The sequence below is a fragment of the Rhinatrema bivittatum genome, chromosome 3 (assembly GCF_901001135.1).
Source record: "Rhinatrema bivittatum chromosome 3, aRhiBiv1.1, whole genome shotgun sequence".
NCBI classification, from domain to species: Eukaryota; Metazoa; Chordata; class Amphibia; order Gymnophiona; family Rhinatrematidae; genus Rhinatrema; species Rhinatrema bivittatum.
Window position 1 is genome coordinate 233,034,191 of NC_042617.1, and position 16,018 is coordinate 233,050,208.

At 48.0% G+C, this 16,018-nt stretch overlaps 1 protein-coding gene across 1 annotated transcript in view; it reads left to right on the forward strand.

Moving 5' to 3' along the window:
- ANAPC1 (anaphase promoting complex subunit 1) overlaps positions 1-16,018 on the forward strand; it is a 540,434-nt gene that overhangs the window by 108,460 nt on the left and 415,956 nt on the right. Inside the window, exons 7-9 of the mRNA XM_029596802.1 lie at positions 6,328-6,364; positions 6,455-6,525; positions 7,075-7,253. Coding sequence (XP_029452662.1) covers positions 6,328-6,364; positions 6,455-6,525; positions 7,075-7,253 — 287 coding nt within the window. The remainder of the gene's footprint in view (positions 1-6,327; positions 6,365-6,454; positions 6,526-7,074; positions 7,254-16,018) is intronic.

Genomic DNA, 16,018 nt, shown 5'->3' on the forward strand with positions numbered 1-16,018 from the left:
AAGGAGCAATGTTTCTTAGTACACCGTCGGCGGCTGAAAAAGACCAATTGACCCATCCATTCAGTCCAGTTAATTGTCTGTGCCGCTAAGGATGTATCCCTGCTGCCAGTCATAAAGTGACCGTTTTTAAGATATTGTTCTCATTCTAAGATATATTTTATCATTTTCCTTATTGTACTTTCCCATCTTGGGAAGATGAGCAGACAAGATTCTCCTCTCAGTTTACACCCAGCACCTCTTCTTCTCATGTCTAACCACAAAGCTTTATAATAATCTAAATATCTACCAGTACTAGGATAGCTGTTGTCTGAACCTCTGGTCTCATGCACAGCCTGCCAGACAGGCTTGTGTTTCACTTGCATTTGTAATTATTACAATACTTGTAACCTACCAGACAGACCCAACAACTAGTTCAGTTCTGTCATTTTATTTATTTAAACATAATTTATTTCCTGTCGTGTAGCCAGATGGACTCAGAACAAATGGTATAGTGTGCTCGTGCTAGCAGTTGGAGACGGATCTGACGTCAGCACGGGTACATATACCCCCACAGGAAGTGAAGCTCTTCAGTAATTTCCGTCTCCAAAGCAGTTTGGAGAGCCTGCACGCTCGCTGAGCGTGTTTCCAATCTACTTCTACTTTTCTACTTCTAAAATCTTTACAGGAACATCGAGCCCCGTGCTCCTGTGGTGATACCACTGGTCCCTCCCCCAGTTGAGCTTCCCGGGGTGAGTTCCGTGCTCCCTTGGAGGTTTAGGCCTCGGTCCGGTGGCCGAATCGCGGCAAGGACCAAGCCTGCGGGCTAAGAGGCGCCTCGGTCCCAGCGTGGACCTGGGAGGCAGCGGGTGCATTCCTCAAGCGCGGTGGTGACGGTACTTCCCCTCTCCCCCGCAGCCGGAGACCGCCCGGGTTCTAGCCGGGAAGCGCCGAGGATCAGGTAAGGCGCACAACTTTTACTTTTGGTCTCCGAAGTCTAGGATTGGCGGCGTTGCCTGTATGCGGCACGCCGCGGTGGTCGCCATTTTGTTGGCCCGGTTCAGGTATTGAGCGCCCATGATAGGCGCCTGTATTGAGCGCATACTGCTGACTGCATATTATTGAGTGCATATTCTGTTTAGCGTATAATGTTGACCGCATATTATTGAGCGCATATTCTGTTTAGCGTATATTGCTGACCGCATATTATTGAGCGCATATTGTATTAAGCGTATATAGCTGCCGCTTAGTATTGAGTGCATATTGTTGAGCACATATTGTATTGAGCGCCTATTGTATTAAGCGCATATTGCTGCCGCATATTACTTTAGCGCAATGGACCAATCGAATGCCCCGGTGTCCCAGGCGGCGGCGCCTCCTGAATCCGGCGTGAAAGCTCACGGCCTCTGCTCAGCATGCCAGCTCAGAGCCACGCACAGTGAGGAGCCAGACTCCCTTTGTGCCCAATGTGAGGAGGCAGTAGGAGCCTCGGGCCAGGACCAGTCTCAACCAAGGTTTGTGGATAGTTCTCCAGGGGCCACCCCGGATCTCGCAGGCAGTCTCGAACAGCCGGGAATCCCGGGGGATCTGGTACCTAGGCGACTTGAGTCCACCTCCATTTCATGGGTGGATCTCTTTAAGGGGATCCATGCCTTTGTACAGATGCAATCAGCTTCCCGTTCAGGCCCTACTGTTACAGGGGCTGCTGCTCCTGCTGCTGCTCCAGTGGACCCTGCCCCTGGACCTTCGCGCCCTTATCGTGCACCGCCTCCGGGCAGTCCGGTTCAGGTGGACCCTGATGTCTCGGAGACCGACTCAGAACCCTCCGAGGAGGGGGAACTTCCCTCAGGGATGGAGCCATATCGAACCATGAGGCGGTTCTTTCCCAAGGAAGATCTCTCCGACCTAATATCTCAGTGCCTGGCGGAGTTGGATATTTCGGGGCCCAGCTCTGCGGTGCCACCTACACAGAACCCTCTGCTGGAAGGTCTTCGTCCTTCAGCCCGCCATTTTCCCTTCTTGCAAGCTGCACAGCAACTGATAGATCTGGAATGGGCTGCACCGGTGGCCTCATTCAAAGGGGGCGGGGCCTGATAGGCATGTACCCCCTGGATCCAGCTATCAAGGAGATGCTGGCATGCCCTCAGGTGGACACCTTAGTTAGCGCTGTGGTCAAGCACACTACCATTCCAGTTGAGGGGGGGGGCGGCCATCAGGGAGGCTCATGACAGGCGACTGGACGCCATCCTGAAACAGATATTTGTGGTGGCAGCTCTGTCTTTGCGAATCGCAACCTGCTGCACAGTGGTGACGCGCTCCTGTTTGTCACAGGTTAGGAACAATGCTCCGGCAGCGGACATGGAGTCCTCTCTCTCGTTCCTCACGGATGCCGCATCCGACCTAGTCCGTACAACAGCTAAGGGGATCTCATCTTCTGTGGCTACCAGGAGGCAGCTCTGGATACGGAATTGGTCTGCTGATGCTCCTTCGAAGACACGCCTCACCAGAATGCCCTTTAAGGGGTCCTTCCTGTTTGGCAGCGACCTTGATAAACTGGCCAGCACATGGGGTGATTCTCCCATACCTCGACTGCCAGAAGACAGGTTCAAAAGGAACCAGCGCGCCTTTCCAAGGCCCTCCAGAGGCGAAAGTCCTTCACGCTTCAATCCCTATAGGGGTCGCTACCAGGCACCTCGTCCTCAGGCCAGGAACCAGTCCTTTCGGACCAAGCAGCAGAAGAGAGGAGCCGGCTCGGGCTCAGGTCCCGGCCGCGCCTCCCAGTGAGATTCAGCTGATCCGTCTGGGGGACGGGGCCATAGGGGGCAGGTTAACCCTCTTCTACCCCAGATGGGTCGAGATTACGTCGGACCAGTGGGTCCTCGCCATCATCCGAGAGGGTTACTTTCTGGACTTCCATCATCTCCCTCCGGACAGGTTTGTGGAATCCTCGTGTCCGATCCAGAAGAAGGCAGCATTGGAAGCTACCCTGGCGAGGCTCCTGTCCCTGAAAGCCATAGTCCCGGTACCTGCACGGGAAATGAATTCTGGGCATTATTCCATTTATTTCATGGTACCCAAGAAAGGGGGCACCTTTCGGCCCGTCCTGGACCTCAAGTCCGTCAACCAATACTTACGGGTCCCGAGGTTTCGCATGGAAACTCTGCGCTCAGTCAAGAACGCAGTACAGCCAGGAGAATTCCTCACGGCCTTAGATCTATCAGAAGCCTACCTGCATATCCCGATTCATCAGGATCATCAGCGCTACCTACGCTTCAAGGTGCTAGGACGCCACTTCCAGTTTCGGGCTTTGCCCTTCGGGCTGGCCACATCGCCGCGGACCTTCACCAAGGTGATTGTAGTGGTAGCAGCGGCGCTCAGACTGGAAGGAATCCTTGTCCATCCCTACCTAGACGATTGGCTGATCAGGGCGAAATCGCGAGAGGAGAGCCATCAGGCAACCAACAGAGTGATCGCCCTTCTGGAAAGCCTGGGATGGGTTGTCAACCTCAGCAAGAGTTGCCTACAGCCTTCCCAATCTTTGGAATATCTGGGAGTCCAGTTCGACACCCAGGCAGACACAGTCAGTCTCACCACCAAGAGAAGATTAAAACTTCAGACGCGTCTCCGGTCCTTGATGGGAGCCAGTCGACCCACAGCTTGGGATTACTTGCAGGTTCTCGGTCTCATGGCATCCACTCTGGAAGTGGTACCCTGGGCGAGGGCCCATATGAGACCTCTACAATGCTCCCTGCTCTCTCGATGGAGCCCCCGCTTCCGACATTACTCTATGCATCTACCTCTACCAGCCAGAGTGCGGACTCAGCTACGGTGGAGGTTGCAGTCCAACCACACGAGCAGGGGGTCCAAGATGTCCTCCCCCACGTGGACTCTGCTCACCACAGATGCCAGCCTGAGCGGATGGGGAGCACACTGCAAAGACCTCACAGCCCAAGGGCGGTGGAACAGAGAAGAGTCGGGGTGGAACATCAACCGACTAGAGGCACAGGCAGTCCGGTTAGCCTGCCTGAAATTTGCTCACAGACTGAGGAGCAGAGCAGTCAGAGTGATGTCAGACAACGCCACCACGGTGGCATACATCAACCGACAGGGCGGAACCAGAAGCCAACAGGTGTCCCTCGAGATAGCCCTGCTGATGGCTTGGGCAGAGGCGAATCTTCAGGTCATCTCCGCCGTCCACATTGCCGGAAGGGACAACACGACGGCAGACTTCCTCAGCAGAGAAAGCCTAAATCCGGGAGAGTGGCAGCTGCCCCCACAGCTTTCCAGATGATTGTGGATCACTGGGGGATTCCGGACATGGACCTACTAGCGGACAGGTCCAATGCTCAAGTACCCAAATACTTCAGCCACAGGCGAGCTCCGTTCTCTCAGGGGATCGACGCCCTGGTTCAGCCATGGTCTCCAGGGGCCCTGCTATACGCCTTTCCTCCATGGCCCCTGCTGGGTGCCCTTATCCACAAGATTCAGAAGTACCGGGGCCTAGTTCTTCTGGTGGCACCAGACTGGCCAAGAAGACCCTGGTACGCGGACATGAGAAGACTACTAGCAGGGGAGCCCCTTCCCCTGCCTCCGCTCAGGGACCTGCTCCGTCAAGGTCCCATCCTTCGAGGATCCGGCTCAATTCTCTCTTACGGTCTGGCCATTGAGAGGGCTAGACTGAAGAAGAGAGGTTACTCTGAGCCAGTGATAGACACACTCCTCCGAGCCCGCAAGTTCTCCACATCCCTCACCTACGTCAGGATTTGGAGTGTTTGAAGCCTGGTGCGATACTCATGGCACCAATCCACATGCGGCTACCATCCCTATGGTTTTGAATTTCCTGCAGGATGGACTTCAGAAGGGTCTCTCCCTCAGCTCCATCAAGGTTCAGGTGGCTGCACTGTTTTGCTATGGTCCCAGGAGGGATGGCAAGACCATTGCCAAGCATCCAGATGTTTCTTGCTTCCTGAAAGGAGTCAAGCACATTCGTCCGCCACTGAAGTGGCCAGTGCCTTTGTGGAACCTCAATTTAGTTTTGGATTTCCTCGCGAGATCCACCTTCCGACCCCTCCGGGGCCTGTCTCTACGTTCTCTCACTTTGAAGATGGTGTTCTTGCTGGCTGTATGTTCAGCACGCCGCATCTCGGAGCTAAAAGCACTGTCTTGCCGGGATCCTTTTCTCAGACTCACTCCTGAGGCTATCCATCTTCGCACAGTTCCATCCTTCTTGCCTAAGGTAGTCTCACGATTTCACCTCAACCAGACCATATCCTTGCCAACTACGGCAGGCCTGAAGAAATCAGAAGAAGGGCGTTTGCTACGCCATCTCGACATTGGCAGATTGCTGCCCAGATATCTGGAAATGACAGAAATGGTTCGAAAGACTGACCATCTGTTCGTCCTTCACAGAGGGAAGAAACAAGGAGAAGCAGCCTCTCGGCCCACCATCGCCCGCTGGATTAAAGAAGTCATCAGAGCGGCCTACGTGGAGGCCGGGAAGTCACCGCCTCTACAAGTCAAGGCTCATTCTACCAGAGCCCAAGCAGCATCTTGGGAGGAATCTAGGATGCTGTCGCCTGCAGAAATATGTAAAGCGGCGATGTGGTCCTCCCTCCACACCTTCTCCAGGTTCTACCATCTGGATGACCAGGCCAGGGAGGACACAGCATTCGCAAGGGCAGTTTTACACGGTCCTCAGGCAGCCTCCCGCCCAGTCCGGGAGTAAAGCTTTTGTACATCCCATTTGTTCTGAGTCCATCTGGCTACACGACAGGAAATGTTGAGATTACTTACCTGATAATCTCCTTTTCCTTAGTGTAGACAGATGGACTCAGCATCCCACCCAGCTGCCTGTATACATTGGTTTCACCGATTCAAGGTAAGCCTTATCACTTCTTACATGAGTGCGTCCACTCTATCAGGTGTCGACGCCTTCCGGTTGGGAATGCTGGCGGTCTCCAGCTACTATCAATCAGTCAGGGGAATCCTGTTTTCACTATTTCATTGGGCGTCAGTACACATATATCCATAACAGCTTTTGCAAGGAAGATTACTGAAGAGCTTCACTTCCTGTGGGGGTATATGTACCCGTGTTGACGTCAGATCCGTCTCCAACTGCTAGCACGAGCACACTATACGCATTTGTTCTGAGTCCATCTGTCTACACTAAGGAAAACGAGATTATCAGGTAAGTAATCTCAACATTGTTTAACTTACAGGCTCAAAGCAATGAATAGTAGAAGCAAAACATGCAATGACAAAAAGCATAGTATAAATTTAGATTAGGAACCTAATTTAAAAAGCTACCAATACTAGATACCATGCTACATTTTAACTATATTTGTTTGTCAGGTCAAAGAAAACAACAAACAGACCAAGATAATGCAAGGTAATTGGTGTGAATAATGTATAATCTATATTGACCAGTTACTGTAGCATGCTTATCGCTAGCATTGATGTGCTTCTTTTTCCTTCCCAGGTTCAGTTTTAGACCTTGCACATCTGTTCCCAGTCTGACTGAAAAGTTAGTTATTTGGATGAGTAATGTAGGTAAGAGAGATGTTTTTTAATAGACTTTCTACAGAATATTTCTTAATTGGGAAAACCACTTTTGAACAGTCTCATTTTTTTGTTGGTCCAACAGTTTCCTACTCTTCCTTTGGGCATCCATCTCAAGTGGAGCCAGCCTTTATTGGACTACAATACCCATGAACCTTCATTCACAAATATCCAGTTTTTTTCCCCCCTTTTTTTATATCTTCCTTCCAATTGTGCCCAGTCATTGCAGTGAAAATCTTCAACCAGGGGTCACAAACTGTGATTGCCTTTGAAATCCAACTAATGTTCCTGAGTTTGGCCTGCAGATGTTGCTGTTGAGTGATGGCTGAGACTGCCTCTCTCTAGGGGTTGTGAACAGTGCCTCTGCAGCATCCCTAGCCAGCCCAAGGAGTAAGCTCCCACATCCTCTGCATAGCAGTGCAATGTACTTGCCAGTAAGCCATCAGTTTGGCCCCTTCCTTCTGTCGTGTAAATAAAAATGGTTAAAGAAAAGTAATGAATTCTATATTTTTCTCCTTTCCTCCCACTTTTCAATGTGAGGTTTTACTTTAAGAGATCTGGAGTCTCTGCCGTTCGGTGTTGCTCTTCCTGTCAGACATGCTATCTATCAGTGCCGAGAGCAGCCTGCTTCTGATTGGCCAGAAGCTGTCAGCCTCTTGATTGGACGGCAGGACCTTTCCAAACAGGCATGTGAGGGGAACCTGCCAAGAGGGAAATCTGTGAGTATATGAACATGATGTGTATTTATAGTAGAAATGAAGTATAGAATAATAGGATCTTTTCTTTCCCGTTGATAGCAGGGCTGAATTAGCCATGCTGTCATGGGATCTGTCAATCAGGTCCGGGAGGCGGAGCTTTACCAAGCAGAGATTAGATTTTAGCTCTGCGGCTGCGCAGGAAAGTAACAGATTCTCCTCAGTCTGTTCTTTCCGCGTGTGGGATCGCACGCGGAGCTGACTTCTCCTCAGCATTTTTATTATTTTCTTAAAATGTCTAAGAAATCGGGGTTCAAACCCTGTACCTGTGTCAAGGTAATGTCTGTCACAGATGGCCATGACCGATGTTACCGATGCCTGGGACCAGAACACAATTTAAAAAAAAACGTGAATTCTGTGCCCGAATGTCCCCGAGAGCCCAAAAACAGTGGGCTTATTGGATGCGGGAACTATTCAGTTTATCGGAGCCGTCGAAGGCTCATTCTTCACCTGGCCCCTCAATGACAACGGCTCCAGTTCAAAAATGAGTGTCGTTGTGGGACCCTCAACCCCCCAGGCTTGGAGGTAAGGACTGCCTGCGACGACATAGGCCATCGGATCCAACAGGATCGAGAGCCTGAATTATTGGCGCCTAAGGATACTTCTGCGCCCAAAACATTGTTGGCGCTCATAACTTCTGTGCCCAAAACATCATTGGTGCACAAAACTTCTGTGCACAAAGCGCCAAACACATCCACACACACGGCGCCGGAGACGTCTGCGTGCATGGCGTCGGAGACGTCTGCGCACAATGGATCACAACATCATAGGGCATTGAGGAGCCTGACGCCTAGACATTACATTGAACCCCTGACGGTTACGGCGCTGCAAGAGGCACCACAGAAAGCATCTCAAAAGTCTAAACACCAATCTCATTCAATACCACATGGGTTAAAACGACAATATGAGTTCACAGAGGTATCTCATTCCACCTCTCCAGATATAACATCAAATCGCTCGAGTCCTTCATGCTCTTCGAGATCCACTTCCACAGGGTTGAAAACAAAACGTAGAAGACGGTCAACGTCGGGACGTAGGATCCACACAGGATCATTGTCACGCCATCACCATAGGCATTCACATCATTCACACCACAAAAAGGCTTCAAAAACGAGTGAAACATGGGAAGTGAGTCCTTCTACTTCTAGGTCATCTCACGCAGAAAGTGCAAAGGCCTTATCTCATAGAGAAATAATACAAATCACTTCTTCAAATGCATCTACATCCTCAGGTAATTCTGTTAGGGCCACAAACGGCAAAATGGGGAGGAAATATAACGTTCCAAGTACCTCCCTTCAAATGCCTCCGGGGCAACCTAAAGCATGTGAGTTACCAAAACAATCTGGTCGTCCAACAATGCCTCCTCACACAAAAGAGGCATTTTTTTCAGTTGTCGCAATCGTTAACTTTATGAAACTCTTCAATCATCCTTTAAGATGTCTAACGAGCTATCTGTGAGTTCCCCAGAACACAGTACACATGCTTCCAGAGAACCGTCGGTGGAGCCTCCGACATCCCCATTAACAAAACGACCATTTTCACCAATTCAGAAACAACATATACATATCGATTCCTTGTCTCCACAAACATCCCCATCATCATCTACCGGATTCCCATCAGACCCACAGGAACAACCACAGGAACCATACTCCCCTCCAGAGGACCTTACATACCCAAGATTTTTAGAAAAATTGGGTACGATATTACACCTGGAAGTCCAAAAGGAGACAGACCCTAGATCAGAAACCTTTTGTCTCCTAAAAATTTTCGATGCTCCAGGAGAACCAACATCTCTTCCATCACAAGAACTCCTACAGTACCGTCTTACAGAAATCTTGGGAAACATCTTACTCTCTGTCGGTTTCAAGGAAAATGGATATAACATTTCGTATGTGGAAAACATCACCTTACTCAATCCCACAATTACCACTTGCTTCAGTTGTGGTAGAGTCTGAGATGCAAAGATTCAAAAAAGCAAAGTCGCATACCTCATATCCACCAGGCAAAGATAACCGATATTTAGATGAGTTTGGCAGGAAGATATACCACAACTCAATGTTGAATGCCCGCATTATGCACCATCAATTTTATATGGTACAATACCTATACGAGTGCATACAAGCCACAAAAGGTATGCTCTTCTTGACGGCAGATCAGATACCACCGCCTCTCCATGACCTGGAAGAATGTTCTCGACACCTTCTGCGGTCGATATATGAGGGATTTGAAACATCTTCTAGGGCGTCTGGAACAGCCATCGCTGCCCGAAGGATGGCATGGTTACGTTCCAGTACCATACGGGAAGATTTACACGAGAAACTAACGAACCTCCCATGTACAGGAGACGACCTGTTTGGAGAACGCTTTCAGGATACAGTGGGCAAATTTAAAAGAGGAAGCTCTAGCAGTCCAATCCTTAACATCACAACCTCACTTCTCGACCACGCGTCATTATGTGGGATCTATTTGTAGACAGTCCTATGTCCATAGACCTTACAGGTCTTATCAATCCTTTCGTACACAGACGTATCCATCTTACCAACGTCCTACGCCGCAACAGCAAAACCCAATCCAAAGTAGAGGTAAACCACGTAACCAGAGACAGCAGACACAACAACCGGCTGCTGCAGTAAAACAACGCCATCATTTTTTTTTTTTTTTTTTTTTTTTTATATTTTATTTGTTTTTTATTGAGAAACCAACATATACAGTACATGTAGGCATTGAACAATGGCATAAGCATCACAACCAACTTTGCTTTCTTGAAACACAACATATGACCTCTCCCCTTGTAAGAGGGCTCAATAACTAGGCCCTCCAGGCAAGTTATATAATGGTCTTACACCACCTACAACTATAAACAATCAACTATGAATAAATCTTGCTAAAGCCCACAAAATGAAACCCTGAAATTATCCTAATGGATTCCCAACTTTCTCCCCCCCCCCCCCCCCATCCCCTCCACCCGCTTAGGTGTGGTTGATAACCGTACTTTAATTACCCACCGCATGAAGTGAACATTTATTTATCTCAACCACAGTAAACATTACCACATCAGTGAGCTTAGCTGAATAAACTTCTGAACCTCTCCCCTGCTCCAGTCCCCTCCAGTTAGATACACATCCCTGTATTCCAGTCGCAGGCCAGAAAAAAAAAGAAAAACCTTCCAGTCCCAACCCATAAGACTGAGAAGGAAACTCCCATATCACACCCAAATTGACTACATACAGTCATTAAGAATCCGACTTCGGGCAGCATGAGGAAGAGACTGAATATATGGTTCCCAAACACTAAGAAATCGCTTACATTGTGCTGGGGCTTGCCGAACGGACATCTGTTCCATCTGCATCATTGTATAGAAAAGATTCCTCCATGCCCAAAAAGAAGGGGATTCAGCACTTCTCCAAGTCATGAGAATCACTCGCTTCCCAACCACACTAGCTTTCTGCAGAAATAACCTAGTGCCAGGATCTCGTATTCTCAACGGGGGTATGCACCCAAATAAGATCCACAAGGGCGCAATCGGAATAGATACATGTAAGATAGTAGCTAAATAGTGTGCAATCTGGGTCCAAAAAGCCTGGACCATGGGACAGGCCCAAAAAGCATGAGCCAAAGTAGCTCTCTCCTTGCGACACCGCAAGCAGGAACCTGATATTGCAATATGTTGTCTTTTTGCCATCTGTGGTGAAATATATGCCCTTCCCAAAAATTTGTACTGCAATTCTCTATAGTACACATTATACGAGATCCTGGCAATCCGACCGTAACAGGTACGCAATATGGAGGCTGTGACCACAAACTCCCCATCTGCATTCCATCTTTTCGCCAATATGGAATACATCTCTACCCTTTTCAAGCGTTGTAATTGTTGATAGTAATATGATAAGGAAGGTGCTTTATTGCTAGAGAGGTTCAACAAGGTCTCCAATTTCCGAAAAGTCGAGCTTAGCTTAAATGTCATAGGGATGGTCTTAACATAGTGTTTAATTTGTAGATAAGGGAATACAGTAATCACTCCCCTCCCATAACTTTCCTGCATTTCGGAAAAGGACATCAGGTTCCCTTGTTCTGTAAGCAAATGCCCCAAATATTTAATTCCCACCTTTTTCCATGCCTGAAACTGTGGAGAGGTGATCCCTGGTAAGAAATCAGTGTTCCCATGAACTGGCAGTAGATATGCACTGACTCTAGGTATTTGAAGTGTTTTTGTCAGAGTAACCCAGGCCTGCCGTATCGGCAATACCACCTTAGACTGAGTTAGCATGGGGGGGATTTTTGCTGGTTCTACTTGGAGCGCATAGCTAACATGAACCGGGTAAAGAAGGGCACTTTCCGCCATAAAACTAGTATGGGAAGAAGTACCAAGTAACCAATCCCGTATAATACGCATATTACATGCCACAGCGTACAATGCCAGGTTCGGGACCCCCAGGCCTCCCAACCCCCACCTTTGTTGCAGCCAGAGCAAAGGGATTCTCGCCTTACCTCCCCTCCACAGAAATTTCCGCACGCAACTATCTAATAAAAACGCATCCCTCCGTTTCAAATGGAGAGGAAGGGTTTGAAATAAATATAACCACTTGGGTAGTATAACCATTTTAAATAGGTTTACCCTGCCACACAGGGATAAAGGAAAGTTTTGCCACATAGCAAGTGTATCTTGTGTGTATCGGATTAGACTCGGCACATTAGCTTTGTAAACCAGAGAAGGGTCTACCGGTACTCTCACCCCCAAATAGCGAAAGGAATCTGTAGCCCATTGCAATGGGAAAGAGCGCGTCTGGAAAGGCCAGTGCAGAGGATTTATGCTCGTTCAAGCGGAATCCCGAAAAGATTCCAAAGGAGCCCATCGCATTGAGCAAAGAGCCCAAAGACCGAACGGGATCAGTCAAAAATACCAAAAGGTCATCCGCAAAGGCTGCACATTTAAAGATTTCTCTATCGAATCGCACTCCCCGAATACCAGGTGTCCTCTGTATGGTAAGCAACAGAGGTTCTAATTGCAAGAGAAAAAGAAGCGGAGATAAAGGACATCCTTGACGAGTGCCTCTCCTGATAGGGAACATTTCTGACCTATCTCCATTAGCCAAAATAGTTGCCTGTGGATCCTCATATAATAATTGCACTGCCTCATAAAACAAGCCCTCAAAACCCATGTGCCTCAGAATATAAAACAGGTAACTCCACTCCACCCTATCAAAGGCCTTTTCGGCGTCAAAGCTAATAGCCAAATAGGGAGTATTCATAAAACGACATATTTCCATTGCCACTAAAATCCGTCTAAGATTTGAGAGGGCATATCGCTTTCGAACAAAGCCCACCTGATGGGATCCCACAAGAGAGGGCAAAACCACTGCAAGACGATCTGCCAAAATTTTAGCTAACAACTTTTGGTCATAATTCAACAAAGATATAGGACGGTATGCATCTGGCTGTAATGGGTCCCTTCCCGGTTTCGGAATAAGAGTGATATGGGCTGCATTCATCTGGGGTGGAAAATTGCCCTGGCGGATTAAAGAGGAAAAAAGCGAAGTTAAAGGTCCCGTCACTCTGTCAAGCAAGCCCTTATAAAATTCTGCCGAGAGACCATCTGGTCCCGGGGTCTTCAAGCGTTTGGATTTATAAATAGTCCTCCGGACTTCCTCCTCTGAAATTGGCATATTTAAAGTCATTTTTTGCTCTTCTGTGAGAATAGGAATCGGGAGAGACTCACAAAACTGTCTGCATGCCTCTTCCGACCAACCCTCCGTCTTATATAATTGCTGATAAAAATTTCGAAAGAGGCGCAGTATAGTACGTGTGTTTGTTTCCACGTGCCCATTCTCATTCTTTAGTCCCGTAACAAACCGAGTCGCTCTCGCAGATCTAATCAAATGCGTCATTAATTTACCCGCCTTATTACTATGCTGATACAGCCGATGTTGATAATATAACATACTTTTTTTTGCTCTCTGGTGCAGTACTGAATTTAACGTATTTTGCACCGATAGGTAGTTATCTCTATTTTGTCTCGTGTGCGAATGGACCAAACAAATCCGGGCCCTGCGTAATTGCTCAGTCAACAATAAGACTTGCTTATTCAAACTCTTCCGCCGATGTGCCACATATGCGATAATATCCCCCCGGAGGACCGCTTTAGCGGTATACCAAAATAATACTGGCTGCTCAATATGTGCCTGGTTTAAGGATTCATAATCCGCCCACCGTTTTGTTAAGTATTCATTAAAGTGCTTATCTTCAGCCAGGTAGTAGGGATATCTCCACAGCCGAGCTCCTTGTTCAGGACGCCCAGCCTGCACATCTAGCCAAACAGGGGCATGATCTGAAATTAAGATATCCTCAATACCCGTCTCTTGTATCGTAGGAAACATATGGGAGCTAGTTAGAAAAAAATCTATACGGGAATATGTGGCATGTGCCCGAGACAGATGAGTAAAAGTTTTTTCCCCGGGATGCAAAGTACGCCACGGATCTACTAAATGCAAGTTTTTCACTAAGTGAGCAGGTCCTCTTCCCATTCCATACTCTCTGCGCCTATTCTGTGAGGCGTCTAACAGAGCGTCTTGAATCATATTAAAATCTCCTCCCATAATGATATTATCTGAGATATATGGAAGGAGGTGTTGGTACACTTCTTGAAAAAATTTTTGGCTAAAAGTATTCGGGGCATACAAGTTACATAATATTAAAGGTTTAGCGTATAATTCCCCAATCAATATAAGAAACCGGCCCTCCGGATCCTTAATCTCCTTCTGAATTTGATATGGCAAGAATTTATTAACCAAAATCGCTACCCCCGCTGATCGAGTAGTAGCCGAGGCATAGTAAACCCCCCCTACCCAACCTCCAGCTAATTTATTGTGTTCGATATCCGTAAGGTGTGTCTCTTGTAAAAATCCAATGTCAGTCCCTGTACGCTTTAACGTCTGTAGAATCTTGCTTCTCTTAATCGGGGTATGTATGCCGCATTCATTCCAGGAGACTATGCGAGTTAGCGTGCTAGGCATGGAGCTGACAAAAGAAACAACATAGATTAGCGAATTGTGCAACCCACACGAAGGCCTTCCCAGCTAAGGCCCCCGTACATATCTTCCCTCGCTTTCGTACACTCTCATACTGGAACGTTCCCATAAAAAGACAAGGAATACATTGAATGGAACGGCTCAAGAAGCCATCAGCCAGCTCATTTTCGAACCCCACCGTCTCCACCCTCCCCTCCCTAGAATCTCCCCACCCCACCCCCACCACCACCCCCACTCCCTCATCTATCCCCCGGACCCCAAATGGGCCTACACCTTTCATAGGGACGCAAACCGGGATTTTTCCCGCCCGGGTCTGCATGTGCGGGCGTACCTCAGACCGGATGGCCACCCCCCCTCCCGCTCCTCCTCTCCTCCACCTCGCTTGTATGTATGTTTTCAAGTATGTGCATAACCCCCTTTTTTTTTTTTTTTCCCATTGCCTGAAACTACTATCAGTCCGCTGCATCTCAATTGATAAACTTGTAATAACTATGCAATAACACTCCCATTTAAAGGACTCCTATAACCTCCGACTAATCTGGATCAGTCCATTTAGTCCTGCATCATTGCCTTGTCCATCAATGATGAAACTCTGGCAGCTGTTTTCCTCTTTGGACGTTCTACTCGCATCCAACTTGAAGACGCAGCCCCCCGATTCTTTGTGACTGTTTCTTCCAAAATAGACTGAGGGGGCTCCAGATGCGCCTGTCGAAAAACCTCAGTGGCTTCCTTCATGGTTTTCAAACGATATGTCGTCCCATCCTTTTGAAAAGACAATGAAAAAGGAAAATTCCATCTGTATCTTATGTCTGCCGCACGTAGAGCTGCTGTAACACTTTTCAATTCATATCGCTTTTTTAACGTACTAGCTGCCAAGTCCTGATAAACCGATACTGTAGTGTTTCTCCAAGTCCACTGCTTCTTCTTACGGGCCACTGCCAGAATGTTTTCCTTTTGCAGGTAGCTATTGAAATTTATGATGATATCTCTCGGCTTATTATCTCTGCGAACTCCTAATGCCCTGTGTGCTCTTTCTATTGTAAGGGAGTCTTGTGCTGAATCTCTTTCCGTGGATGCCACTCCCTCCTCTCCCTGTTCAAGAAGAAAGGTACAAAACGATTTTGCAGTCTCCATGCTGTCTCTAAAGTCTGCCAATTCAGGTATCCCTCGCAGTCGGATGTTCATTCTCCGCGATCGGTTTTCCATATCTTCCAGCTTATCTTGCAGAACAAGCAGTTCAGTATGAGTTTCGGTTGTTTTCTGAGTTAGGGTCTGCAGCACTGCCTCATGGCTTTCCACCTGAACATCTAAATCATCGACCCTTCGTCCCAACGCCATAAAATCCTCTCTCAATTCAGAAAAGGAGTGTAGCAGTTCCTCTTTATTCTGCTTCATGTCCGCTCGAAGTTCTATAAACCAATCTCTCATCGTGTCCTTTGTTGGTAAATCGGAAAGGGATGGCGCCCCTTCCCTAGCTGTTTGTGGGGATAGTATCGGCGCCTCAGAATCAGAGCCTCCCCCTCCACTCCCCTCAGTTCCTTCTGTTATGTCCATCCCTGATTGTCGCATCTCAGCCGCCACTTTGGTAAATGAGAACTTTTGTAAATCACTTTTTTTCCTGGCTGCCATCAGCTTAATGGAAGGTAGACCCCCAAAATATTACCAGGTTGTGTAGTGTCAGATCAACTCCGCTATAAGTGAGGG